Source organism: Lithobates pipiens, unplaced genomic scaffold, assembly GCF_037356315.1.
Source record: "Lithobates pipiens isolate NorthernLeopardFrog02 unplaced genomic scaffold, aLitPip1_a1.2 Scaffold_13, whole genome shotgun sequence".
Classification (NCBI taxonomy): Eukaryota; Metazoa; Chordata; class Amphibia; order Anura; family Ranidae; genus Lithobates; species Lithobates pipiens.
In genome coordinates, this window is record NW_027507718.1 from 388,570,439 (window position 1) to 388,597,865 (window position 27,427).

At 39.8% G+C, this 27,427-nt stretch overlaps 1 protein-coding gene across 23 annotated transcripts in view; it reads right to left on the minus strand.

The window, feature by feature from the left end:
• Positions 1-27,427, minus strand: part of SORBS2 (sorbin and SH3 domain containing 2) — a 423,222-nt gene that overhangs the window by 217,226 nt on the left and 178,569 nt on the right. For all 23 annotated transcript variants that reach the window (XM_077477325.1, XM_077477322.1, XM_077477324.1 and 20 more), the window contains one exon: positions 2,289-2,338. In XM_077477325.1, the coding sequence (XP_077333451.1) occupies positions 2,289-2,298 (10 nt within the window). In that variant the 5' untranslated portion in view covers positions 2,299-2,338. The remainder of the gene's footprint in view (positions 1-2,288; positions 2,339-27,427) is intronic.

Here is a 27,427-nt window from a genome sequence, read left to right on the forward strand (position 1 = left end):
TCTTCTTGCAGGACAGGAATTGTAAACAATCCAAGTGTGTAAAAAAAAAAAAAAAAATCTAATAAAAATGGAAAATTTTAAATAAAGAATAAAAAATAAAAAAAAAACAAGATCAAGGTTGCCAGAGTTATTGTTAGGGTCAAAGATCACGGTCAGCATATTTTGTACAGAATAAAAAAAACCCCCAAAAAAACACATTTATTGGTATCAGTGTGTTTTAGGCAGGATATAAGAAAAATGCAAAATGCGTACCAGTCTTTCTGGGTTGTACTACGGGTACAAACAACAACTAACATACACACATGTGGTATCACTGCAATCATCAGGAGCAGGAAAATTATTTTTGGTTTGTTTGGCTGGAAATATACAGCTACATTTAAATTTTTTTAAATGCTTTTACTTTTTTGGCCCAGTTTTTCTTTGATAATAAAAATAAACAGGAGATATCCATTAGCATTTACCACCAAAAGAAAGCCCAATTTGTCCTGAAAAAAATCAAGGTATTATCCACCTGGTTACACTATGTAGTTGTGACGATATGTACAGTTTTACTAACACATGTCAAAGTTGCAAAATTGAGCTTGGGTTTGTAGATATGTTTTACCCTTAGGTGTGAAGCAGTTAATTATTAGGTTAGTGGTAATTGACATTTTCTTTTTACACAGATGAACATTGATATTACATTGCATATTTTATATATTATTTGGATACACATGAGGATGGTGAAATTTCAGATTCATTATTGAGTCACTTATTGTAGTTTGTTTATTATTATATATATTTTTTATTTATGTTAAATTTTATTTTATTTTATTATGTTCAATTTAGTTCACTATTGGTATGATTTATGAATTTTTTATGAATTAATTTTAATTAGATAAAGTTTTAGCAATGTAAGCACACATTATTTTTATTTACATTTAAGTAAAAATATTACTGCATGAAAAGTTGACAATAAAATATATACAAAAGGATTGAATGCTTACATTCTGAGTTCAATCAGAAATGCAAAACATACAAGTGACAGCTGAATAGGTGCAAAAACCTGCCCCCTTTGATGTAAAATGCAAGGACTAAACATACTTCTCTTGATAGCGGAGGGCGATATTTTGAAAAAGCAGGTTCTAAAGTAGACCAAAACCATGCTATAAATGCAAACTATTTTATACCCCTTAATCACACCTACAATCTAAACTGCTAAGAAAAGTGGTGTCATACTTACCATACACATGGCTGATGACAATTGACAACAGTTCTGATCAAATTGAGCCACTGATTGGCTAGCTCTGCCCAAACATTAAACTTTTCTTAACAGTTTAACTTGGAGACAGCTGGGAACATTATAAAATAGCTTAGATTTATAGCACAGTTTGTGATATATATATATATAAATAAATAAATAAATTTAAAACTAAATATAGTGAATATTATATAAAAATATGAACAAGCCTACATTTCTTTTATGAAAAAAAAATTCCATTAGGTGTTTTACTATAATATATATATATATATATATATATATATATATATATATATATATATATAAGTTACCATTTACTTTGCCCATGTAGGGCAAAGTAACAAGATCATTGAACACCCCCCTCCTGCCCAGCAGCATATAATCACCTTTCCTTCACTCCCATGTGACAGAACTGGGCCATGGAAGAAGAGGAATGAGCCATATGTTCCTTTATATCTGGAATTGTTGGGTATTTGTTTTTATTCCCAGCACCTGAGTAAAACAGAGGAAAGCAAGGAAGGGTGAATGTAAGCTGTTGTGAAGAAGGAAAGTTCAGTTAAGCCCCATACACACAATGAGATGATCAGACGAATAATCATGCGTTTTTTTTTTTTTGCATGCTAATCTCAGATTGAATCTGATGAGTTTACTAAAGACACAAAAATTCCCGTACAGCAGAAATTATTTTTGGAAGTGATGTCATGTGTTGTAATGCATTTGTATTGCATATTCGAACGATAGCTGCACCGATTAAAACAAAAAATTTTCATGCACGTCCGATAGAAAAATATCGGATGAACTGTCATAATCCGCTCTCAAAAGCTCTGTACTAACGTTTCGATTATCGTGCGATTGCTTCGAAAGCGGTATTTTCCATACGATTTTCTGATTGTATGTACGGGGCATTACCCTGTTTGCATATCATAGGCAAAGTAAAGGTTCACTTTGAGAACTGGAAAGATGGAGCCATTCACAGACAATATAGCAGATATTAATTATGCCTCCTGTACCATAGTAAGCATCCAGTGTAAAATGAGTTTAATCATACCTGTATTCATCTTGATGCAGCAGGATTTCGCAAAAGTGACGTCAGGATGCCTGTTGATGAAGAAAATATTCAATTCAAACAAATGTATACGGCAATTTGTGATAATTGTACAGCCTAAGACGAAGGCTCCTATCAATTACTGCTTTTATACTTAAAGCGCATTGGCATTATAAAGACTGGATACAGAGAAATGTAATATGCTTGGATTGATGCCATGCTTTACAGTACTTTACTCTTAGCCTTAGAGCTTGATGGCGTTCTGGAGTTCATTAGGCGTATTCCACTCAAGGTGTTTGTAAAGGTTTTTTTTTTTTTTTAAACCCAAAACATGTTATACTTACCCGCTCTGTGCAATGGTTTTGCACAGAGCATTGCTGAGCCACCTTTTCTGGAGTTATCCGCTGGCGCACTGAGCTCCTTCTCTTCTCCATGTGCCACCATAGGAGGCTTTGCGATCTAAATCCTGAGCAGCGCTGTCTGTGTCTATCGACAAACACAGTAAGGCACAGCCCTGTTCCTTTGTCCCTTGACTGGATTTGATTGACAGTAGCAGGAGCCAATGGCTTCTGCTGCTCTCAGAGTCCAGTGAAAAGGGAGAGAGAGAGCAGCGTCGCTGCGCTCGTATACAGCACTGGACTGAGAACAGGCTCAGGTAAGTATTTACGGGGGCTCCACATATTTTTTTTTCACCTTAATGCAGAGAATGCAAAAAAAAACTGACGTTTTTACAACCACCAAGTAAAGTCACTGTGTGTGTCTGCTCAGAAGTACAGCAAGTTGCATTTGTGGTACATAATCATGAGGAACTCTATATAGTAATTTGTGAATCAGAGATAGTTCTACAGAATAGTTTATATATAAAAAATGTTAAAACTGATATATATAAAAAATGTTAACCACTTGCCGACCGCCGCATTTTAGCCCAAATATGAGATCTGAGGACTTTTTGACCCCAGATCTCATATTTAAGAGGACCTGTCATGCTTTTTTCTATTACAAGGGATGTTTACATTCCTTGCAATAGGAATAAAAGTGATCCATTTTTTTTTTTTTTTAAACCCATGTAAAAATAAATAAAATCAATTAAAATAAATAAGAAAAAAAAATTTTTTTTTAAAACACCCCGTCACAACGAGCTTGCGCACAGAAGCGAGCGCATACGTGAGTAGCGCCCGCATATGAAAACGGTGGTCAAACCACACATGTGAGGTATCGCCGCGATCGGTAGAGCGAGAGCAATAATCCTAGCCCTAGACCTCCTCTGTAACGCAAAGAATGCAACCTGTAGAATTTTTTAAATATCGCTTATGGAGATTTTTGAGGTTAAAAGTTTGACGCCATTCCACGAGCGGGCGCAATTTTGAAGTGTGACATGTTGGGTATCAATTTACTCGGCGTACCATTATCTTTCACAATATAAAAAAAATTGGGCTAATTTTACTGTTGTCTTATTTTTTTATTCAAAAAAGTTAATTTTTTCCAAAAAAAGTGCGCTTGTAAGACCACTGCGCAAATACGGTGTGAAAAAAAGTATTTCAATGACCGCCATTTTATTCTCTAGGGTGTTAGAAAAAAAACAATATAAAATGTTTGGGGGTTCTAAGTAATTTTCTAGCAAAAAAAACTGTTTTAAACATGTAAACACCAAGTCTGAAAAAGAGGCCTGGTCCTTAAGTGGTTAAATGATATATTCATTTCCATATTGTATTTTCAATTATTTCTAGCCTACTCCTTTTACTCTGAATGGTCCTGTCATTTGCAAACATACTTGGTTAAGCTCCCCATACATTTACTTCTTGGAATTCTGTAACATGTGTACACTATGCCCTGTGAGTAGGAAGTGCAGTGTCACAGCAATCACAGTCCCCCTCCTGCACTACAGAGGAGCTGAAAGGAGGATTTTCATTAGTCAGTACAGGAATTGAAAGCTGCAAGGTACCAAGGGTTATGTAGTCAAAGTTTCGAATTTGAAACAGCAGAGGAAAAGCTGCAAAGCATGCAGGGAATCCAGGAAGCTGTGGAAAGAGATGGCCAACAGACAGAACTCACAACATGAAGAGATTTTCGAATTTGTTTATTGGATTGTCAAATATAACTATTGCTTGCATTGGTGCTACAAGGGCTTTTTTTCTCAGAGAATAGGTGCAGGAACTGCCCCCTTCTGAGTCACTTCCTATCTCCGCCCCCTACCCACCTCTGAGCACCGTTCCTTGGTTTCATTCACTACCCACCTCTGAGCACCGTTCCTTGGTTTCATCCACTACCCACCTCTGAGCACCGTTCCTTGGTTTCATCTCCTACCCACCTCTCAGTACTGCCCCTTTTAGAGCATACAGAGCCAAGTATAATTGTGTGGTGCTAAGTAATTTGTATGAAATTTGTTAATAATAGCACGAAAAGTAGTAAAATAGATTCCCCACAGCCAGCAGCAAAAGACCCCCCCCCCCCAGCAACAATAGATTCACTCAGAAACAATAGACCCCCCCCCTAGCAACAATGGACCCCCACAACAAAATACCACCCATTAGCAACAACAGATCTCCCAGCAGCCAGCATCAATAGACTATCCAGCAGCCAGCAACAATAGACCCCCTCCATCAATAGTAGATCTCTTCCAACAATAATTGACCCACCAGCAACAATAGACCGCCACTCAAAAATAGATCCAATCCAGCAACAATAGACCCTCCAGCCCACCCCAGCACCCTTTGCGATTACATACATTCAGTACTGGAGTTGCCGGAACTGCGTTCCCCCGCGTTCCCAGTGAAAAACTGCCCTGGGTGTTACAATGAATTACAATTCATTTAATTGACTGCTCTGGGCTACAATTTTATAGATTATGAATGAAAAAAATAGGACCCAATTACAAGACAAACACTATCCTTAATAAAAATGATGCTACTCCAACATTTCATATTCCTGATCGGTATTTGTCCTGTTCTCCTGTGGCTTCCTTTGTGTGAGATACCTGGCGATTCTGCCAGTCCCCCTGCTTTCCTATTTCAAACTGACCATGTTAAGCATAGCAGGACAACCATCAGTGTAGTCAGTTTTCTGGGTGTGCGGGGGGCACAGCCAGCCTGTCCTCTAGACTTGTGCACAAAGGTAAATTTTGTTTAGTTTCGGTTCGTTGTCATTCGTAAAATACATAATTTCGTTCTGTTATATTCGTTATTACGTTAATAAGTTTTTCGTATAATTCGTTATTATTCGTAGAGTGTCGAATTCATTCGTTCATTTTCGTTGAAATTCGCTATTTATGTATGTATAGACATTCGTGATAATGATTCGCAGTTTGAAAAGTTTATGGAATCTTTTAACACACACAATGACAACGTCTCTTCTCCTCGGCTCAAATACGATACAACACCCTTCTAACTCAGTTCTCAGGAATGCACTTTGCCAGTAATCCATCCTCCAGCACAAAATTAATTAGCTGATTGGACTATAAGATTTACTTTGAGCTGACCTTTTGTTTAATTAGATCTTTAAAGAATTACTGAATCATGTCAAATTCATTCGAATTCATTTGAATTCATTAGTTATATTTCTTTCGTATTCGTTGTTATTCGTTATTTTTTTATTCGGACATTCGAATGCATCCGAATGTCCGAAAGATGCTAAATTTGGCCGAATTTCGATTTGTTACGAAACTAATTGCACAAGCCTACTGTCCTCCAATTCTTAGACTTGTGTTAACATGCCCCCTTGCACAGCTCACCCCTGGAAAGATCAGTATTCTGTCCCCCTTGCAGTATCCACCCCCAGCTCTCAAAGCCCCATATGCTGCTGAGAGGTTCTCCCTTATATTAAAAAAGGTATTTATAATGTGTGTGTGTGTGTGTGTGTGTGTATGTATATATATATTTACATACATACACACACACACACACACACACACACACACACACACACACACACACACACTGGCCACTTTATTACACCTTACTAGTACTGGGTTGAACTCCCTTATGCCTGCAGAACTGCCTTAATTCTTTGTGGCATAGATTCAACAATGTGTTGGAAACAGTCATCAGGAGGTTTTGGTCCATAATGACATGATAGCATCACGCACTTGCTGCAGGTTTGTCGGCAGAACATCCATGATGCAAATCTCTCGTTCTACCTCATTCCAAAAGTGCTCTATTGGATTGAGATGTGATGACTGTGGAGGCCATTGGAGTACAGTAAACTCATTATGTTCAAGAAACCAATTTGAGAGGATTTCAGCTTTGTGACATGGTGCATTATCCTGCTGGAAGAAGCCATCAGAAGATGGGTACATTTTAGTCATAAAGGGATGGACAAGGTCAGTAATAATACTCAGGTAGGCCGTGGCATGTACATGATGCTCAATTGGTAATAAAGGGCTCAAAGTGTATCAAAACATATCCCCCACACCATTACACCAAAGCCACCAGTCTAAACCATTGATGCAAGGCAGGATGGATCCATGCTTTCATGTTGTTGACGACCACATTCTGACCCTACCATATGAACATCACAGCTGAAATCGAGACTCATCAGACTAGGCAATGTTTTTCCAATCTCCTATTGTCCAATTTTTATGAGCCACTGAATTGTAGCCTGTTTCCTATTCTTAGCTGACAGGAGTGGCACCCAGTGTGGTCTTCTGCTGCTGAAGCACATCTACTTCAAGGTTTTGATGTGTTGTGCGTTCGGAGATGGTATTCTTCACACCTTGGTTGTAACGAGTGGTTATTTGAGTTAGTGTTACCTTTCTATCATCTCAAACTAGTCTGCTCATTCTCCTTTGACCTTTGACATCAACAAGACATATTCGTCCATACAACTTCCGCTCACTGGATATTTTCTCTTTTTTGGACCATTCTCTGTAAACCTTAGAGATGGTTATGTGTGAAAATCCCAGTAGGTCAGCAGTTTTTGAAATACTCCAATAACCATGCTACATTCAAAGTCAATTAAATCCCCTTTCTTCCCCATTCTGATGCTCAGTTTGAACTGCAGCAAGTCGGCTTCACCACAGCTAGATGCCTAAATGCACTGAGTTGCTGTCATGTGATTAGCTGATTAGCAATTTCTGTTACCAAGCAATTGAACCTAATAAAATGGTCGATGAGTGTATATACACACATACACATGTTTGCCTTCTATTTTAAACTGAATGGGTTGGTTTACAAGGTAAGGGTTCACATATTCTTTAAGTGAATGCCAGTGAAATCTAAATGTTTCTTTTGATAATATCCCAATAACATCCTAAGACCCACAACCCATGTGCCATATGACATGGCTTCTATCAATACTTTATCTTAGGCTATTTATACGTCTTATTACAATAATTGAAACAGTTTTGGGGATTTCTGAAAACAGATTAAAATGCAAAATGTTGTTGCCATAACAGAAATAAAGGGAAATATTCAGATGAGGATATTTGTTCTGGTGAAAAGGGGTTTCCCTCACTTTGGAGTGAATTCCCTACTTTCTGTTGTGTTACAGGAGAAGAAAATGAAGGTACACCTTTCAAATAGGACAATAAATGAAGAAAAACAATTGTGTCTCTACTTTATCAAACCATAATGAAAGTGTCTAATAGGCAGTGATACATAGCATTAGTTCATCTACACAATGGACAATGAGCTATGAAAAATTAAATTCAGGCTTACAAAGAATGTGTCAGGTTCTTGTGCCTCAAGTATGTCTGTTGGGGTCATTCATACCTATCAATGTGCTGGACAACAGACATCCTATACCTACCTTAGAAGGCATTGAGAGATTCTACGTGAGCGTATTTAATCAGATTATTTAACTTCAAAACTAAATCTATATGAAATGGTTTCATTGTTCTTCTAATCAGATACATACTGTGGCATTATATGAAGAACCTCACAGAATACTGTTGAAATCGTTTTTAATGTTAGATGTAGCAATTAATTGCTGTGTATAATTTCCTTCACTTTAGAGCCAAGTGGATTTCTCCCGTGTAGCCGAAAATCAACATATAGAACTGTTAGAGCCTGTTACATGTATTACTTGGCCACATTTCAACTGAGAAATAAGCAACATCTTTACCTGTTGATCATCACAGCAACAAAAAAATATATCATGCAGGAACCTTTCTCAGCCATATGCTGTCTATAATTTTACTTTAAATAGAAGTAGAAAATTCATGACATAGTATAAGAACACAGAAGTGCTTGTTTAAGCAGAGACCCAGGATTCCAAAGGAAATAACACCCTGAGCCAAGTACATAGAAAGGCAGTAAAGGGGCGAGCTGTGAGCCAAATGGAAATTAGGGGCTTAGACATCAGATGCAATTTTCTTAAAAGTTATTTTCTCCAAATGTGTTTGAGCCCTCAGCCATATTCGTTTAATTTTTCTGTGATATAAAAAATATATTACAGCCAAAGATTACTGAATTATACATATGACCAATGGTTGGGCTGGCATGGCAAATGGTCTTTTTCCTACTCACTAGCTTTCCTGCAAATGTAACCTGCCACTGCGAAGTAAAATGGCCACAACCAATACTGCTCAATTCAATAGTTGTTGGCCCTGTCAGAAAATACTAGTGTAGATGCTTATGTGATCTTACAGGTTTACTTAAAACAAATCTACATACAGTATATCACTACAGTTTACAGGAGAGGAAAAATCATAAAGCACATACAACACATGTGTCAGACACCAAGCCCTCGAGGCAATACCTACCTACACAAGAAATAAGGGTATGCTTCTCAGGAGTCACAATGCTCTCACTATTCAGTATAATACAACTGTCACCAAATGTGTGAATTCTGGGTGAAAGTTGAATGAGTTATGTGTCTAATAGACCCTTTAGTGACTAAAGGGGTGTTGGTTTGATGCACTCATCACCCTTGCCCGCTGAGTGCACTTGCAGCTGTGCTCCTACTTGTGTGACCACACTGGCATTTGTGAACAGATGCCAGAACTTTACTCCCTCGTCTTTATACCAGTACTTAGGACCTCTTCTCTTTTGACAACTGCAAACAGGTTACAGTGCTCTATCCTTCTCTACTTGTGTGTTTGCTAACACAGGGAATTTGTGACCTACCAGAACTCATATTTCATTAGGGGAAGACCACCATATTACAGGAGACAAACACAAATCACTTACTTGGAGTCTTCATTTGAATGCTAGGTGGCGCCTAATCCCCCATAACAAATTCAGGTCATCTGTGCTTACTTCTCTCATTTCTGACTGAAGTCTTTTCATTCTCTCAGTTTTTTATTTCTAATGGTAACAAAGAAGCGCTGTGTGGGCCTCATGCTAGGAGAAATGGTCTACATAGCGGCTAAAGATAGGTCTTGCCACATAACAAAAGGGTAACTGTTGACTGAGACCATTACAACACACTTCCTCCTAGACACTCACCAATCAATGCTAGGGCTCAAAAAGTTCACCTACCCTGTTAGAAAACACCTGAATTTCAACCAGGGGGGTTTCCTTTAATAAACTTAATGAAAATGTAAAAAAACTTAAATTTAGTCCAGATATACAGTATGTGCTCTAAAAACTGCTATAGTGTTCATTTTGTTGACAAAAATATTTGTCATAATTTTTGTCAGTGGCATGTTTCCAGTGACGAAAACGTAACAAAAATGACTTCAAAATGTTGTCATTTAACGAAAACTATGACAAAAATCAATTCCAATTTTCATCAATGAACAAAAACGGAATGAAAATGTGAGGGAGGGGCGTTTACCCGTGTGAACTTCCACTTTTCTTGGAGCTCCGCCTGTAAAGCCTGTGTTTTCCCTCCCAGCAAGCAAGGCAAGCAGCCATAGCTCATTGCCGAGCGGTGCTTAGTACTGTGCAGCATTACAGGCCTCCTCAGATGACCATCCAGAGCACTGTGCAGCATTACAGGCCACCTCAGATGACCATCCAAAGCACTGTGTACATTACAGGCCACCTCAGATGACCATCCAGAGCACTGTGTACATTACAGGCCACCTCGGTTGACCATCCAGAGCACTGTGTACATTACAGGCCACCTCAGATGACCATCCAGAGCACTGTGTGCAATTACAGGCCTCCTAGATAACTGTCCATAGAACTGTGTACATTACAGGCCTCCTCAGACCATCCAGAGCACTGTGCTTTATAGGCCTTCTTAGACCATCCAGAGCACTGTGCATTATAGGCCTTCTTAGACCATCCAAAGCACTGTGCAATACATGCCTCCTCAGACCACTGTCCAGAGCACTGTATGCATTACAGGCCTCCTCAGACCACTGTCCAGAGCACTGTATGCATTACAGGGCTCCTAGATAACTGTGTAAATTAGGGCATTTTCACACCGAGGCTGTGGGGCGTCGGCTGTAAAGTGTTGTTAGTATTAGCGGCGATTTACTGTCGTTTTAACAGTGCTTTTTGGTGGCTAGTGCGGCACTTTTAACCCCCGCTAGCGGCTGAATAAAGGGTTAAAAGCGCCCATGTAATGCCGCTGCCGAATCGCTTTGCAGGCACTTCAGTGGTGCTGCCTATTGATTTCGATGGGCAGGGGCACTTTAGGAGTGGTGTATACACCACTTTTTAGTAGACTAAAATACGACAAACAATTTAGATGACTAAAATACAACTAAAACTAAAAATGGCATTTTAGTCAAAAATAAATCGAAATTTCAAGAAAAAATATTTACATTGCTGCTATATGCAATCGATAATATGAATCCCTCACCAATAACTGAGCAACTGGATACCAATAAAGCCCATGAATTTACAGAAATTTGCTAATTGAACAAAGGAACCTATCTGCAGAATGTATTCGTTTTTAGATTAAAGTTGCACAACATTCACTCAGTTATGCACCATCTGTAGGTGCTATATAAATCCTGTATAATAATAATAATAACATGCAATGTCAAGAGCTAGTGGCCCCATACAGTGGTGGATTTTAGACCTTGGGGGGCCTGGGCACTTCAAGTTCAGGGTGACCCCTCAACGAAGAAATGAATGAGGTTGTAAACCCTTGTGGTTTTCCACCTTAATGCATTAAGGTGGAAAACTTTCTGTAGTGCTGCAGCCCCCCAATGCCCCCGTTTTACTTACCTGAACCCAGTTTTCTTCTCCCCAGAGATGAGCACACCAGCTCTTGGTGGTGTATCGTGTCCTGATTGGATAGATTGATAGCAGCGTAGCCATTGGCTCCTGCTGCTGTCAATCAAATACAATGACGCAGGTACTTGGGGGCGGGGCCGAGTCCTGCTTTCTCTGCCAATAGACAGAAGCAGGATTTGGGAGCACGCCCATAAAGGTGTCCCATAGGAGAGCGCTTCTCAGACGGGGGACCTCAATGCGGGGGAGATGTTACTAGAGCCACTGGGGGGACCCCAGAAGAGGAGGATGAGCGTCGCTCTGTGCAAAACGAACTGCACAGTAAAGGTAAGTATGACATGTTTGTTATTTAAATAAAAAAAAAGAAAAAGGATTTAGTAACCCTTTAAATTATATGACAAATAAAAATGTGAACAGGAACAAACAGAAACAACCTTTGTTTTAAAAAATATATGTTAGATTTCAAAGAAGAATTTTATTTGTTCTCCTCAATTTTATTGCCTGTAAGAATACACATTACACATGTAATTGGAACTGGCAAGTCATACATCACAGTTATACATCACACTACAATATTTACAAAAAGTATTTCTTCCTGGACTTCCTGCATCTGCAAATCTTTAATTTAAAATGTTACTAAACCCAGACCCCTGCATTCACTATATCTGGTCTCCCACAGTACACAGAACACGGAAATGGAATTATTTTAGTAAATATAAACTGCTAAATACCTTTTCTCATCAGCAGTAAATAGCAGTCTTGTGACTTCTATCAGTGTCTGGCCGAATACTGGTTAAAAGCTTGTAGGAGGAGTATTCATTCTCCTCTGACTGTCCTATGAGGCTGCAGGACCTCTGACCCTCTGTCTGGACAGTGCTGATTGGCCCGGTGTCGATCACATGCACACTCCCAAGAAAAAAAACTCAATAGCAATACACACCAAACTCAACATGTGCAGAGTGACTCCAAAGGCTCTGTACTATCAGGAGATGGATTGACGACTGTGGAAGAAGGGTAGGATCAGAGAAAACTGGATCAAGCGGCCTTTTTACACAATGCACAGGATTAACCCCTTAGATTCCACAGTGAGTATAACAAGCATGCTTTACTGCATCTATAGACTGATTTTACTGTTGCAGGTTTAGTAACACTTTAAGCTGGCCATAGAAGGATGGAAGTTCAGCCGGTTAAGCAGACCATCTATGGGTAAGCTGGTCCATCTTTCGAATTCCGTACAACCAGCCTGTCGAATTTTTCACATGCATTAACTGCCGGAAGCTATATCTGCTAGCAATAATCACTGTGTTCTGCTGGCCAGAAAGGCTCCCTGTGCCCCATCCACTGGCAGAACACAAAAGCACTGTGGGAGGCATTCCCCTAACGCTGACTATTCATGGGGTAATCAAATGTTTTTCTTTAGCTCCACCCATGATGGAAGGAAAGAAATTTGCATAATCTATGGGCTGCCTAACTCAAACTGTATCTTTATGAGGACACTGTTCTCAATAGCCAGTAGGCACAAAGCACTTAGCCTTTCATGAGCCATCTTTATCAGAGCCAATTTGCTGAATGACCTCTCTCCTGAACAGCTAGCGATAATCATGATCAAACATATCATATTCTAAGAGCTACATTAACACCTGGAAAAGTATCAGTAAGTCAGTCATTATGTAATCAAACTACCTTTTGAGATGACATGACCGGAGCTTGGCAAAGGCTACAAACTAGACAATTTCCTCAACAAATACACTATGGGGAGCTCCACCTAGTACTTGGGTGGGTCTGGTCCGGCAGACCTTCCAGAGAAAGGGGGACTGTCTGGCTTCGGTCAGACATTCCCAAGTGAGTACCTCAGTCCCCGTCAGGAGCCTAACGCCCCAGGCACTGGTCCCATACAGTATGTTTCACTATTGTAAATTTTTTTTAAAAAGGTGCCAAAACAAATAGTTTTCAACTGATGATTACTCAGCAATAGCAGGGAAACTTTAATACTTCTTCCTACATAACTTAGGCATATTTTACAACACTGACTATATCCACTTATCAAAGATTTGCATATAAAAGTAAAAAAAATAAAAATCTTAAGCAGCCCATCACTGATCTGCACCTATATAAAACAAAAGAGTTACTGTGAAATACAAAAAAAAGACAGAACATTTGGCTATGCATAGCAAATATACAGTCTACAGGCCCAACATGTCCTGCTTCCAGCACCTACTTACAGTGCCTTGCAAAAGTATTCACCCCCTTTGGCATTTTTCGTGTTTCGTTGCCTCACAGCCTGGAATTAACATGGATTGTTTGAGGATTTGCATTATCTAATTTATTATTATTTATTTATTTTTATTGTGAAGCAAACAACAAATAGAACAAAATAACAGAAAAAGTCAATGTGCATAACTATTCACCCCCCTAAAGTCAATACTTTGTAGAGCCACCTTTTGTGGCTATCACAGCTCCAAGTCGCTTCGGATAAGTCTCTATGAGCTTGCCAGTGGGATTTTTGCACATGCCTCCTTGCAAAATGACTCCAGCTCCCTCAAGTTGGATGGTTTGCGCTTGTGAACAGCAATCTAAGTCTGACCACAGATTTTCTATTGGATTGAGGTCTGGGCTTTTACCAGGTCATTCCAACACATTTACATGTTTCCCCTTAAACCACTCAAGTGTTGCTTTAGTAGTGTGTTTGGGGTCATTGTCTGCTGGAAGGCGATACTCCGTCCTAACCTCAAATTACACACAGAGTGGTACAGGTTTTGCTCAAGAATATCCCTGTATTTAGTACCATCCATCTTTCTCTCAACTCTGACCAGTTTCCCAGTCCCGACTGCTGAAAAACATCCCCACAGCATGATGCTGCCACCACCAAATTTCACTGTGTGGATGGTGTTTTTGGGTGATGTGATCTGTTGGGTTTGCGCCAGACATAGCGTTTTCTTTGATGCCGAAAAGTTCAATTTTGGTCTCAGCAGAGCAGAGCAACTTCCTCCATACATTTTGGGAGTCTCCCACATGCCTTTTCACAAGCTCACAACGTGCCATTTTGTTTTTTGCTGAAAGTAATGGCTTTCTTCTGGCCACTCCGCCAAAAAGTCCAACTCTATGGAACGTTCAGCTTATTGTCGTCATATGTACAGATACTCCAGTCTCTGCTGTAGAACTATGCAGCTCCTCCAGGGTTACCTTAGGTCCCTATGCTGCCTCTCTGATTAATGCCCTCCTTTCCCGATCCGTGAGTTTTGATGTGCAACCGTCTCTTGGCAGGTTTGCTTTTGTGCCATGTTCTTTCCATTTGGTTAACCCTGACTTGTACTTCTCAACAACATTGTCCCTTACTTGTTTGGAGAGTTCCTTGGTCTTCGTGGCAGTGTTTGGTTAGTGGTGCCTCTTGCTTAGGTGTTGAAGCCTCTGGGGGCTTTCAAAAAGGTGTGTATATGTAATGACAGCTCATGTGACACTTAGATTGCACACAGGTGGACATCATTTCACTAATAATGTGACTTATGAAGGTAATTGGTTGCACCGGAGCTTTTTATGGGCTTCATAACAAAGAGGGGGTGAATACATACGCACATGCCATTTATCAGTTTTTTTATTTCTGAAAAATAGTTTTATGTATATATTTTTCTAATTTTACTTCAGCAACTTAGACTATTGTGTTCTGATCTAACATATAATTCAGATTAAAAAAACAAAAAAAACATTGAACTAAAGGCTGTAAAGTAACAAAATAAGTAAAAAGCCAAGGGGGGTGAATACTTTTGCAAGGCACTGTATATGTCTATTCTTTAACTACTGACACATCAAATAAAACGTGTTCACATATGGAAGCTCAGGCCACACAGGGCTCTTAACAGCATCAGCAAAATTCCTGGCATTCAAAGAAAGCTCATTTATACACAGTTCACATATTTTTAAGCTGTCTAAAACTAGAGCGAGTCCAATCATTTTTGTTCTGTTTTGATAAAGTTTCTTTGATTCCAGCTTCGCCTTAGCAAAAGAGCTACAAATTATTGAGGACACCACATTCCTGGAGTGTTTGCTGGCTGCTAGTGGAGACAGCATTAGTGCTATTCTTCCAGACAATGTAACTTAACCAGCGGTGGCATCCATGAAGAAAGAACCATGGAACTCAACACTGCTCTGATTCATTCCAAACTGTCAGAATGATTTCTGGCGGTAGGACGGTTGTTGTATGATATGCACTTTACTAGAGCTGAACTTGATCTTAAAGCGATATTAAACCCAAAACCAATGTAATATATTGCAACTTCTCAATCATTAGATGTGGTGGCTGCATTCGTTTGCTTTTTAGGCCATTTACCCCTCTGTTTTCACCTGGTGATCTGGCCAGTAACACATCTCCTGCATTAGAGTGCCTTCACTCTGAGTGAAAGTGCACAAGGGCACCTTTGGACAGCAGCATTGTCAGTCTGGGGTGAGGGGAGTGTTAGATGTACTAGCAGATTTAGACACACTAACAAATTAAAGTCAAACTCCAGCTCACACTAAAGTTACACAAGTAGTTACAGCAAAAGATTTTTTCTTTTGGGATAAGATATCCTGCATTTCCTCTAGGCAGCAGCGTTTTGGCAGAAAAATTGCCTGACATTTGCAAAAGTGTCCAACGCTTTTACAAGCGTTTAGGCCCATTTATAGGCATCAAGCACTTGGACATTAACTCAGTTCATTGGCCAGAACACTAATTTTAAATTAACGCTCAAGCGCTAAACACGTCTAGAGTTTACACACGTTTACATGCAGAAAGAGTTTTTTTTCTATAAGACCCCAGATCTCTCCTCTACTCTATCAGATCAAACAAACAACAAAAAAAAAAAAAAAAACACTGAAATAAATTGCTTACATCTACTCTAAACCAGAAGTGACGTCATGACTCCTCTTATGGCCTCCTAGATCATAGAGGTGAGGTTTGGTCTCTCCTTACCTCTATGGCCAGCCATGCGATTTTTGTCGCTTAGCTCACAATGCATTCTTTTACTTGTGTAAGTGTATCGCCGGTACGCCTAATGAGTACGTGCCATGTGTTTAAATTTAGTATTTGCCAAAAACTGTAATGAGTTTTAGGGTTAATTGTATTAGATTGTACTTTGGCATCAGTTTGGCTGGGCTGTATAGAAGTTCTACCTGGTCATAGGTGGGGTTATACACCTGTGGGAGGCTATAGAACACAGTCTGGTTGGACGTATTTGGTTCCGAGATAGAGATTGGTACCCATCAGTGGGCGCGTTTGTCTCACTGCGTAATCCGGGAAGGGGTACTTAAGGTGCTGAAGTCACGTGGTTCTGGTCCAGAAGTTGTTGCCGACTCTGTGGTCCTGGTCCTCCTGACCAATCCCCGGGGGCCCTCATGGCCTGGGGTGCGGATCCATCCATTTCTGAGCCTCAGAATTGGCTAGTTTGAGGCGCAGTAACTGGAAGGAGGATTCTTAGGTGTTCTGGTGCCGTCTCTGGTTTTGTAGAGGCCCAGCAACTCTACACGCGACCAGGGGAGGACTCGTCAGTGAGAGAGCCATGCACAAGGCTGGCTGCTCGGTAAGAGCCTGGAAGCTGAGCTGCCATGGACATTGATTGAATCCGAAATTCTTACAGTATCGCCGGACCGGCTGAAAGATTCTGGTACAGTAAGAAAAGTTTCTACTCCTACCCTTCCGGTTGTAACCAAGTTTCCAACCAAGTTTGTGTGAGAGACATTGAATGCTAGAATTACCTGTTGGCTGCTAAACCCAAACTTCAGGATTTATCCAACAGTTAAAGAGTCCAGTTGTGAGCGGCTGTTCCCTGGATTGTGTACATAGAGACTTTTATTGAAGTCAGCAGTTCCAAGCACATGAGCTAAACTCTACCCTGGTACCCTCTATTCCCAACTTAGAGACTGAGTTTGTCCAACCGTTTTATGCAAAATAAAAATCTTGACAAGGAATTCAAGTGTCGGTCTCTACAGTTACTGGGTTATCAACTCTGGGAATCCCTAGACAAGGACAATGAGTACGAGCTGGAGGAGGTAATTGGTAAGCCCAGAAAAATTCAGCAGCTCCTTCAGGGGTTAGTGCTACATAAGTGTAGCAGCTTTTCTCGTAGGCATAGCAGTGCTCTTTGTGCTATGTAATTAAAGAAGCAAAGCCAGGTACAAAGTGAAATCTGTGTTTTGCTGATGCAACACATGAAAATCTGCTAAAGTCAAATCATCAATGTACCTAAAATTCGTTTTTTTTTATATCTGCTTCTCTGCAGCTCTTACATGGGACCTCAGCTTAATGAGCAATGTTTTCTTTCCATGTCTATTTGCAAGCCAGAAAGTTTGGGGAATTAGAAATAAATATTCTGTATACTCACATCTCAGCAAATAGCATTTCCAGAAAATTGGTTACAAAAAAAAAAAATAGCTTCCTGGTGCACTACACCAAGATAACAATCTAGGCAGGCACACCATTTCTCAAAGCTCCATTTTTGGTTTTGACTAAAGCAAGTCTTTTAAATATTGTATACCTTCCTGTCTGAGACGTTACACAGGTGAGCGTAGGTACCTGTGTGTCATAGCTAGGCCCACTTTACTATGACTGCTCAGCTAGCCTTAACACAATATTGTATATTTTAGTATAGTAGGCAATTGATTCCTTTCTATATGGCTTATAAAAACATACTTTTTTACATTGCACATCTGCATCTTTCACTTGCCTGCGTGCTGCTTCCCCAAACTTTCTGTCAGTGAGCGTGCACTCAAAACATCAGTATCATTTCTGAGATTGTGTTTATCGGGACTACATGTTCTATCATGCATTGTGCATCTGAATGATGTATTAGGAGCACACATGCAAGGGGGCTCCATAATACCCTGCATTGAGAAGGAGACATTGCTCAGGGAACCATTATAATTAAGATGAAAGTGGAATTGTAACACAAGAAAAAAATTGCATCCTTTGTAAGTCTACATCTGCATTAGAAATTTGAAAAGAAAAATGTCGGCTTTAATATCACTTTAACTTCAGTTGCATGTATTTATTGATCTTTGATTATAATGAGGTGCTACTCTACTCTCACTAAAGAGAAGTGCTTATTCCTCTTAATTCATATGCTCAGTTTGGACTGCCCAGAATTGTGAAAGGTTTAATTTAAATCATGCTGTAAATGCTGAAATTAGTGCTAGTGTTGCTTTTAATCCAAGAATTGCTAAAAAATGCTATTGGACTAGTGATGAAATGAGCACTTATAACAAATGTCCTTATCACTGAGATTTTCAAAATGGCTGTAGGAAGGTTTCTCTGGAATAACACTTGGGGCAGCAAATGATCAAGCCAAGTATATACCTGAGAACCCAGTTATTTAAAGAATAAACAGGTTTTGTTAAAAAAAAAAAAACTATTTTTTTCAGTACCGGTAATTGCCATAGGGTGAATGCAACATTCAATTTACAGTAGCAATAGTGGGCATAGTAAACATCTCTTATTTGTCAGACTTTTATTAAGTGTATTTATTATGTGTAGAAAGTCAAGGTGACTATCACCCACAGGCTACACTGGACATGTGATGGAGGCTTTTTATTCTAGTTCTCTGGATGTATTAATACAACAGACTGGGCAAAGGACCAGAGATTTCTTCCAGGCCATATTTATAGCCTCTGCAATCTATTCATTAAAATTCCTTCTCTTAAGTTATTTTGATTCCTCCTGGCTTCCTTGGCGAGCAGAGTTGCAGCACACAGAGAACATGCAGACTGTGATGCTTTTACATATTTTATGGAACACGGAGGTAACTGAGCACAAGCTTTGTTAATTATTTAGATGATGGCTTGGATGTTCTGTTCTTTATATTATACTGTTGTTGAACATGAAACACTTTCGCATGAATGATAATGATTTTATAAAAAAAAAAACAAAAAAAAAACAGTGTGCTTCTTTTTGTCTGTCTGCATTGTATTCTCAAAATAATATTTCCTTAAGCTATACAACTGTGGTTTGGGAAATTTGTTAACGTTTTCCTGAATACGTTTAAATATTAATGACATCTATTAATTCTTATTAGACTAGCACAAGGGAGATCTCTCATATAAAGGTACAACTCACTTTCTGTTGTTTGCATTTTGCTCACAATCTAGGGGCCTAGGTGGGCTTTGGCCTTGGGATCATTTAGAATGAATGGACATGGGCAATTTACCTGCAGATGACCTACATTTGACCCGTTACATGAGAGTTTTACATTCTTATATGGAAAAAGGTCGTTGAGACAGGCCCGATCTGCAACCCCCCGTCTGCTGGGGGTTTTATATGTACTGACTTATGGAAAACCAGGCATTAAGGAATAAGGCTCATAGGCCACTCAATTTTTTAAAGTAAGACCATCCAATATTTGAGTTGTTGTTTAGAACCTCTTTTAGGTTTTTACCACTTTATGTGGTCCTCTTGGGTACAGCAAGTAAGGGACTATGTCTACAAAAAAAAAAGGACACAACAGCAATAAAGCCGTTATTTATTGGGGAAGAGGAAGGCTAGAAAGTCCAACTGCTAAAACATATTCACAGCGATGTGCCTAGAATAATCACTTTGAAAACAAAATGTTAATTAGAAAGAATGTATATTCTCTTCTACATACATAGCAGAAAATGTGCATAAGAGAAGCTAAGAACAGTCTAGGGCCAGATGGACACTTTCAGTACTATGTCTTAAAATTAAACATTGCTAAACTAAAAGATTTAGTAAAGGCTTTCCCCTTTTCTTGCTGCAATATATCTCAGGTGTTCTTTTGAGAGCTAAACCCTATGTAATGGCAGGGAAGGGTCAGAAACCGCAGACCAGTTTTTAACCACTTAAGGACCAGGCCTCTTTTTCAGACTTGGTGTTTTCATGTTTAAAACTGTTTTTTTGCTAGAAAATTACTTAGAACTCCCAAACATTTTATATTGTTTTTTTTCTAACACCCTAGAGAATAAAATGGCGGTCATTGAAATACTTTTTTTTACACCGTATTTGCGCAGCGGTCTTCCAAGCGCACTTTTTTTTGAAAAAATTCACTTTTTTGAATAAAAAAATAAGACAACAGTAAAATTAGCCCAATTTTTTTTTATATTGTGAAAGATAATGGTATGCCAAGTAAATTTATACCCAACATGTCATGCTTCAAAATTGCGCCCGCTCGTGGAATGGCGTCAAACTTTTAGCCTCAAAAATCTCCATAAGCGACATTTAAAAAATTCTACAGGTTGCATTTTTTGCGTTACAGAGGAGGTCTAGGGCTAGAATTATTGCTCTCGCTCTACCGATCGCCGCGATACCTCACATGTGTGGTTTGACCACCGTTTTCATATGCGGGCGCTACTCACGTATGCGCCCGCTTCTGTGCGCAAGCTCGTCGTGACGGGGTGTTTTTAAAAAAAAAATGTTTTTCTTATTTATTTTAATTGATTTTATTTATTTTTACACTGTTTTAAAAAAAAAAAAAATGGATCACTTTTATTCCTATTACAAGGAATGTAAACATCCCTTGTAATAGAAAAAAGCATGACAGGTCCTCTTAAATATGAGATCTGGGGTCAAAAAGTCCTCAGATCTCATATTTGGGCTAAAATGCAAAAAAATAAAAAAAATAAAATAAAAAGAAAATCTGACATAAAAAAAAAAAATATACCTTTAAGAGGTATGGGCGGAAGTGACGTTTTGACGTCGCTTCCGCCCTCCTATGGTATAGAGACGAGTGGGGGCCATCTTAGCCTCACTTGTCTCTATGCCCAGCTAGGAAGAGGACCCGATCGCCTCCGCCGCTACCGACGGCTCCGGTAAGCGGCGGAAGGTGCGGGAGGGCGGCGGGAGGGGGGGTGGCACCTCTCCCGCCGCCGATAGCGGTGATCTCGCGGCGAATCCGCCGCGGAGACCACCGTTATCGTACAGCCGACCGCCGCCTGAAGAGATGGATCTCTCGGTTGTGGCAGCAGCTGCTGCCGTTACCGAGATATCCCTCTTCAAAAAAAGGACGTACATCCCTGTTAGGCGGTCCACAAGTGGTTTTTTAATAAAGCCTGAAACCATGTCTTATTATTCAAGTTGGAGTGTTCCTCTTGTTTAGTAAATAAAGTACAGCACTGACATAAAGAATATATTATTTATTATTACAGACGTTTATATAGCACTAACAATGTATGCAGTGCTTTAGATATTGTACATTCACATCAGTCCCAGCCCTCAAGCAACTTACAATTTAAGCTCCCCATCTCACATGCGAAGAAAGAAAGGTCCCAAAAGCTGCACATCACAATAAAACCCTGTGTGTAGAAAGTGAAACCAGCCTCAGCCTGGACTCCATCCAGGCCACACCACCAATGCATTTCACCCCACCCATGGAGCTTAATCATGTGGCTAGTATAGATTATCTAGGAGAACCATTGGGTAATTTGATGGACATCTTATTACAACCTCTAGTTAACAGAATACCTTCCTATTTGTGGGATACTTAATGGGCCATACAGATGTTGGAATGAAGACAAAGTGTTAAAATGTAAGAATTAAATACAAGCTTAATTAACATTTTAGGATCTAGTGGAACTCCGTATTACATATTTGAAAAAAAGTTTTTTTTCCCCATTCTAAAGATGTTATTATTGTATTTCTCCTATCCGTTTCAGATGCTTTTTGTTTTTTTTGTTCTTTACTTTTGGATATGTATAATTCTTCTTTTAAGGCCGGGTTCACACCGCTGCGATGCGGGAACGCCGCGAATCCGCGGCGTTTTCCCGCATCGCACACCTCCCGCCGGCAGTTCACACTGCCCTATGCGGACGGCTGGGAGTGTCAATGATATGTTAATGACACCCCCAGATCCGTCCGCATATCGCAGTGCGATCTGCCGACTCGCACAGGAATCGGATCGTATGGTGTGAACCCCCATGCGATCCGATTCTGTTGCGGACCAAAAAAAGGGTCCCGTGCGAGTTTGCTGCGGGAGCGATGCGAATTCAGCCATACTATCTGTATGGCTGTACTCGCATCGCTACGGAGATCGGATGTGATTTGCGGTGCGAATCACATCCGGATCTCCCCCCGCAGCAGTGTGAACCCAGCCTTAAATAGTTTGCCAGGACAGATTTTCTAATGTGCCCAATTTTCTGTATTTTTTAATGCTTCAGCATCTTTTTGGACACTTTTTTAATGGCTGTTCCAGTCTTATTACTCCTGTGTGGACAAACATTTATTGGACACCTATTCTTTTTAATTAAGTGGCAGCCGATGATACATTTGATTTCCCCCCTTTCATGGAATCCTTTTCCCTATGATTAAGCCCTGTGGGCAAGACAAAACACATTGGGGTGCGTGGCCTGGACGACCCCCATGAACAATCCCCATGGGACGGGCACCACAACACATTGGGGTGCGTGGCCTGGTCGACCCCCAAGAACAATCCCCATGGGACGGGCAGAACACATTGGGGAAAGTGGCCTGGACGCAGCCCGTCTGAGACTGTTTTCACTTAGTTTTTGGCACCTCTCTTTCACATTGATATCCATGAAGCTGGATTGATATCCATCACTGCCTGCACTCTTAGCAGCTGACAGCAGATGAGGACCCATCAGAGCTTTGAGCGCCACCTTTAACTGTGGGGACTGACTGGGAGTAGAGACAGATTGGTGTTCCTAATCACTAGGAGCAGACAATCTCTCTACTCCTCCGTCAGAAAGGGGATCTGTTTGTTTACATTGATGGACCCCATTCTGGATCTCTGTGGAGCGATCGTGGGTGGCTTATGGACATTGCGGCTGCCAGCAACGCGCATTAGGGTGGGTGCACCTGCTATAGCTGTTAAAGGGACCGACATACAGCTATGGCGATTTGTGGTAACCAGCCAACCTACAGCATTATAATGACGGAGGCTGGTCGGCAAGCGGTTAAGATAAAAAAAAGTTCCAGTATTTGGATTGCCCCCTCACCCCCTAAATACTTACCTGAGTCCTCACTCCATCCAGCGCTGTGCACGTCTGCAGCGGCTCTCTCCTCTTTATAAGGTGCCATTGACTCTTGCTTGTCAATTAAATCCTGCGAGCAGGGCAGAGCCATGTCTATAGGACTTGGGAGTGTGCCTGCACATGTGCCACCATAGGAATCCGTTTCCTTTGTGGCACACAAAGAAGAGGAACCTAGAGTGCCGACTGGGGACCCCAGAGGAGGAGGATGGGGGCTTCTCTGTGCAATACCAGCAGGCAAGTATAAATCTGTTTATTATTTTAATTAAAAAAATGTGCCTTTACAAACCCTTGAACATACCAACATATCTTTGGGAGAAAACCAGTTTACCAGAAACCCACAAGGATAACAGGAAGACTATGCAGGTAGTGTCCTCTTTGAGATTTTAACAGTGGACACGAGTGATGCAAGCAGAAGGGCTAACCACTAAGAAACTGTGCTGCCCAAATCTGCCACTCACATAATAAAATGTTCTTCTGCCACTTTTAGAAACCTCTCCGAATTTTACATCCTACATGACCTGTAAATGTCAGCAGTACCTAGGAAGAATGCAGCTGATTTTTCTGGGACGAGAAGAGAATATTATTCCCACCGAGAACATCTGAGAACTATTTTCTGATTCTCTTGCTCTTCAGTCTAAATATAAAATTTTCAAATAAATTTAGTCCCACACTAAACCGTGATTAAAAAAACATGTATTCCAGTGACTCAGGGCCTTTGTTTTAACTTTTTTACTAATACATTGCTTAATCAGGGTGCTGATTTTGAGCGTACTTGTATCATAAATAAGGTTTAAGTTGATTACCCACATAATAAATAAAAGTCCTTTATATATTGTGTATCGTAGTTCCAAATACTCTACTATTCTTCTAAAGCGAAAAGATTTTTATTTTCTGCATATAACAGTGACCAAAGCATTGAACTGTACATATGATTTTTAGCAATCTGATCACACAATTATCACTAGCAATTAATTGGTAACAGTAGCCACCAGTCACTAAACAGATGGAATAAATTACACTACAAAAGCAGTAATTATTATTTGCTTATAACTGCTTCAATGTATGATGAAGCACAAAAAATACAGTATTATTTGAGTAGCTATCGCCAAAGGGAGCCATTTGTTCCATTTAGCAAATACTGCTAGGTATTTTACTAGTGATATCAAGCTTCTTAAAATTGTCCCTCTAGTTGCAGTCTTGATTATTAAATAATAATAAAGCAGTCAACAGTTTGATGAAATCACAAGCTCATGGAACAGTGTGACAATCTCTTGGACTAAAGCCTCACACACACACACACACACACAGGACACGTATATCTGATGAATGATAATTTTTGTTATGAGACTAGCATGCAAAAACAAAGAGGTTAAATGTACAAAAATTCTCGTATGACAGAATGCAACTTTGGAAGTGATGTCATTTATTGTATTTGTGTTGTATTTATGTACAAAAACTGTACTTATTAAGCTAAAATTGTACGATCTGGTATCATATGCGAACAGTTTTTGTGTTTTTTTTCCTTTTGGATAATTTCGGATGAACTGTCGTGATCGGCTCACGGAAACTTTGTAGTAACGATCAGATTATCAAACGATCGCTTCAAAAGTGGTATTTATCGTCTGATTTTCTGATCATGTATACTAGGCTTAAAGTGGTTGTAAAACCATAAAAAGATTAGCCAGCCCCTCTGTTCTACAAAGCTATACTGTACTACCAAGTGTACATGTTTATTTAAAATTATGCCTATAAATACCTTATTTTAGATCATTTCTCCTCAGTCACGTGACCTCCGGCTGCTCTCCTCCTCCAATCTAAGGGCTACAGTGGGAAGAGGCAAGATCATCCTCTGATGTCAGTTGGGAGATCACATGACTGTTGTGCTGTCCTCTCAGCTCCTCTCGTTGTAGCCCTTAGATCGGAGGAGAGCAGCCGGAAGTCACGTGACCGAAGAGAAATGATCTAAAAGAAGGTATTTGGGGCATAATTTTGATCACACACATGTACACAGTGTAGCATAGCTTTGTAGAACAGAGGGCCTGGCAGTAATCCTTCTTTGATTTTATTAGCAGCTACTAATCGCATCAGGAAAGGAGGGGAGAGGTGGATTTGTTAATCGACTCACACACAGGAGCTGACAGGCAGGAATGAAGGGGGAAAGAAGGGAGAGAGGATAACAGCAGATGGAGGCCTGTAAACTGACTACGGTATCATGGACCAGCAGCCATGATTATCGTGGTCAGTTTACATAGGGGACACAGGAACAGGCAGCATCAATCAGGTTTTTTTTTCTGAACAGATAAGAACAAATTACACAGCGCAAGCACTATGCAGTGTATCCTACTTTAAAAGAACAAGACCTCTTTTTATTTTACACATAAGGCACACATATTTGTAACCACCACATTTTAATTTAGTTCCTAGGTATAGTGTTAAAAAATAAAATAAAAAATAAAAACAACTCAGTAGTCAATACACAAGAAGTATGTTAGTCTAAGGTGGTCCAAAATTACTACCTACCCCCCTGCACCAACACACACACGTTTTAAATCACATACTCATAAAGCTTTATTTCCACACATACATTGAAAGATAGGGGTTACAAGTGAGTAGCTTGGTCTGTTGCCCATTTTGTCTATTTTTTTTTTTTTTTGTATGTTTTTAATTTTGTGAAAAAGTGACGATGTCCGATTAGTCTCTGTTCTTTTAAGGAGTCAGCATTAAATAAAAGCGCATAAACAGCCTTGAAGACTAAAAAATGTAACACACAAGATCAAAGTTAGAGCAATTTTCCGGTATACACGGCTAGAACTAAAACGTTGAACTTCCTGTGTTCCCGACACTTATAAACATTTTCCTTTATTTAGTGGATGACTACAAATGTTTCTGGAAAAATAAGAAAGAAAATAAAGCTTAGACATTTCTCTCTGGCAGATCTAATGTTGTTTTCCTGGTGTTTTAATCTCAAGCACATCATGATTTAAAGTCATCACTAGGTTAAAGCTGATAGAAATCAGTATGTGAGAAGGAGCCAGCCAGAGCTATGGGAAAGTTATTTACTGTGGCTCCATGCTAAAAACAAAAACACAGCAAGTCATGTAAACTGATTCTGGAGGAACGTGTAATGGGACATTTTTAAATAGGAAGCCATTGAGAGAAAAAGAAAATGACAAGCAGGAGGGAAGCTCGCTTATTGTTGATCGTTGGAAGATCATCCCTCCACTCACCCGCCTCAAACACAGTATATACCAAATTACCATTTTAATGCATAAAACAGATATTTATCCAGTGAAATCCTACACAACAGAGAGTGTCCACCAAGGTCTGTGACAATCAATCTCAAATCAGCTAAAGTCTATGGGTAGGTTTTTCAAATACCTACACTCTGCAGTATGGAAACTACCTCCCCCAAGCATTGGCAGCAGGGATAGGCACAGACCAAGGCTGTGGTGGACATTTTACAAAGTACAGACCTTAGTGAATAGCTCCAAGGTACATTTCAAATTAAAACCATGAAAAACACTGTCTACTAGCAGGGTGCAGGCCAGGTTCCCCATTGGATCCCCTTTAGAGCAGGCCAGGGTCTCCCATAGACTCCCCTTTAGAGCAGGCCAGGGTCCCCATAGATCCTCCTTTAGAGCAGGCCAGGGCAGCAGGTCCCCCATAAAATAGATCCCCTTTAGTCTTCTTACTCTTAACTTTTTATCTGTATATTCCCCAGGTTTTCTTGCACCACACTCCAGGCTCTCCCCCTGTAAAAAATATTTACAGGCATACCCCACTTTAAGTACAAAATGGGACCAGAGCATGTATGTAAAATGAAAAAGTACTTAAAGCGAAGCAATACATTTTTCTTACTTCTCAATACATGTACAGTATCTCACAAAAGTGAGTACACTCCTCATATTTTTGCAAATATTTTATTATATGTTTTGATCTGAAAACACTGAAGAAATTATACTTTGCTACAATGTAAAGTAGTGAGTGTACAGCTTGTATAACAGTGTAAATTTGCTGTACCCTCAAAATAACTCAACACACAGCCATTAATGTCTAAACCGATGGCAACAAAAGTGAGCACACCCCTAAGTGAAAATGTCCAAATTGGGC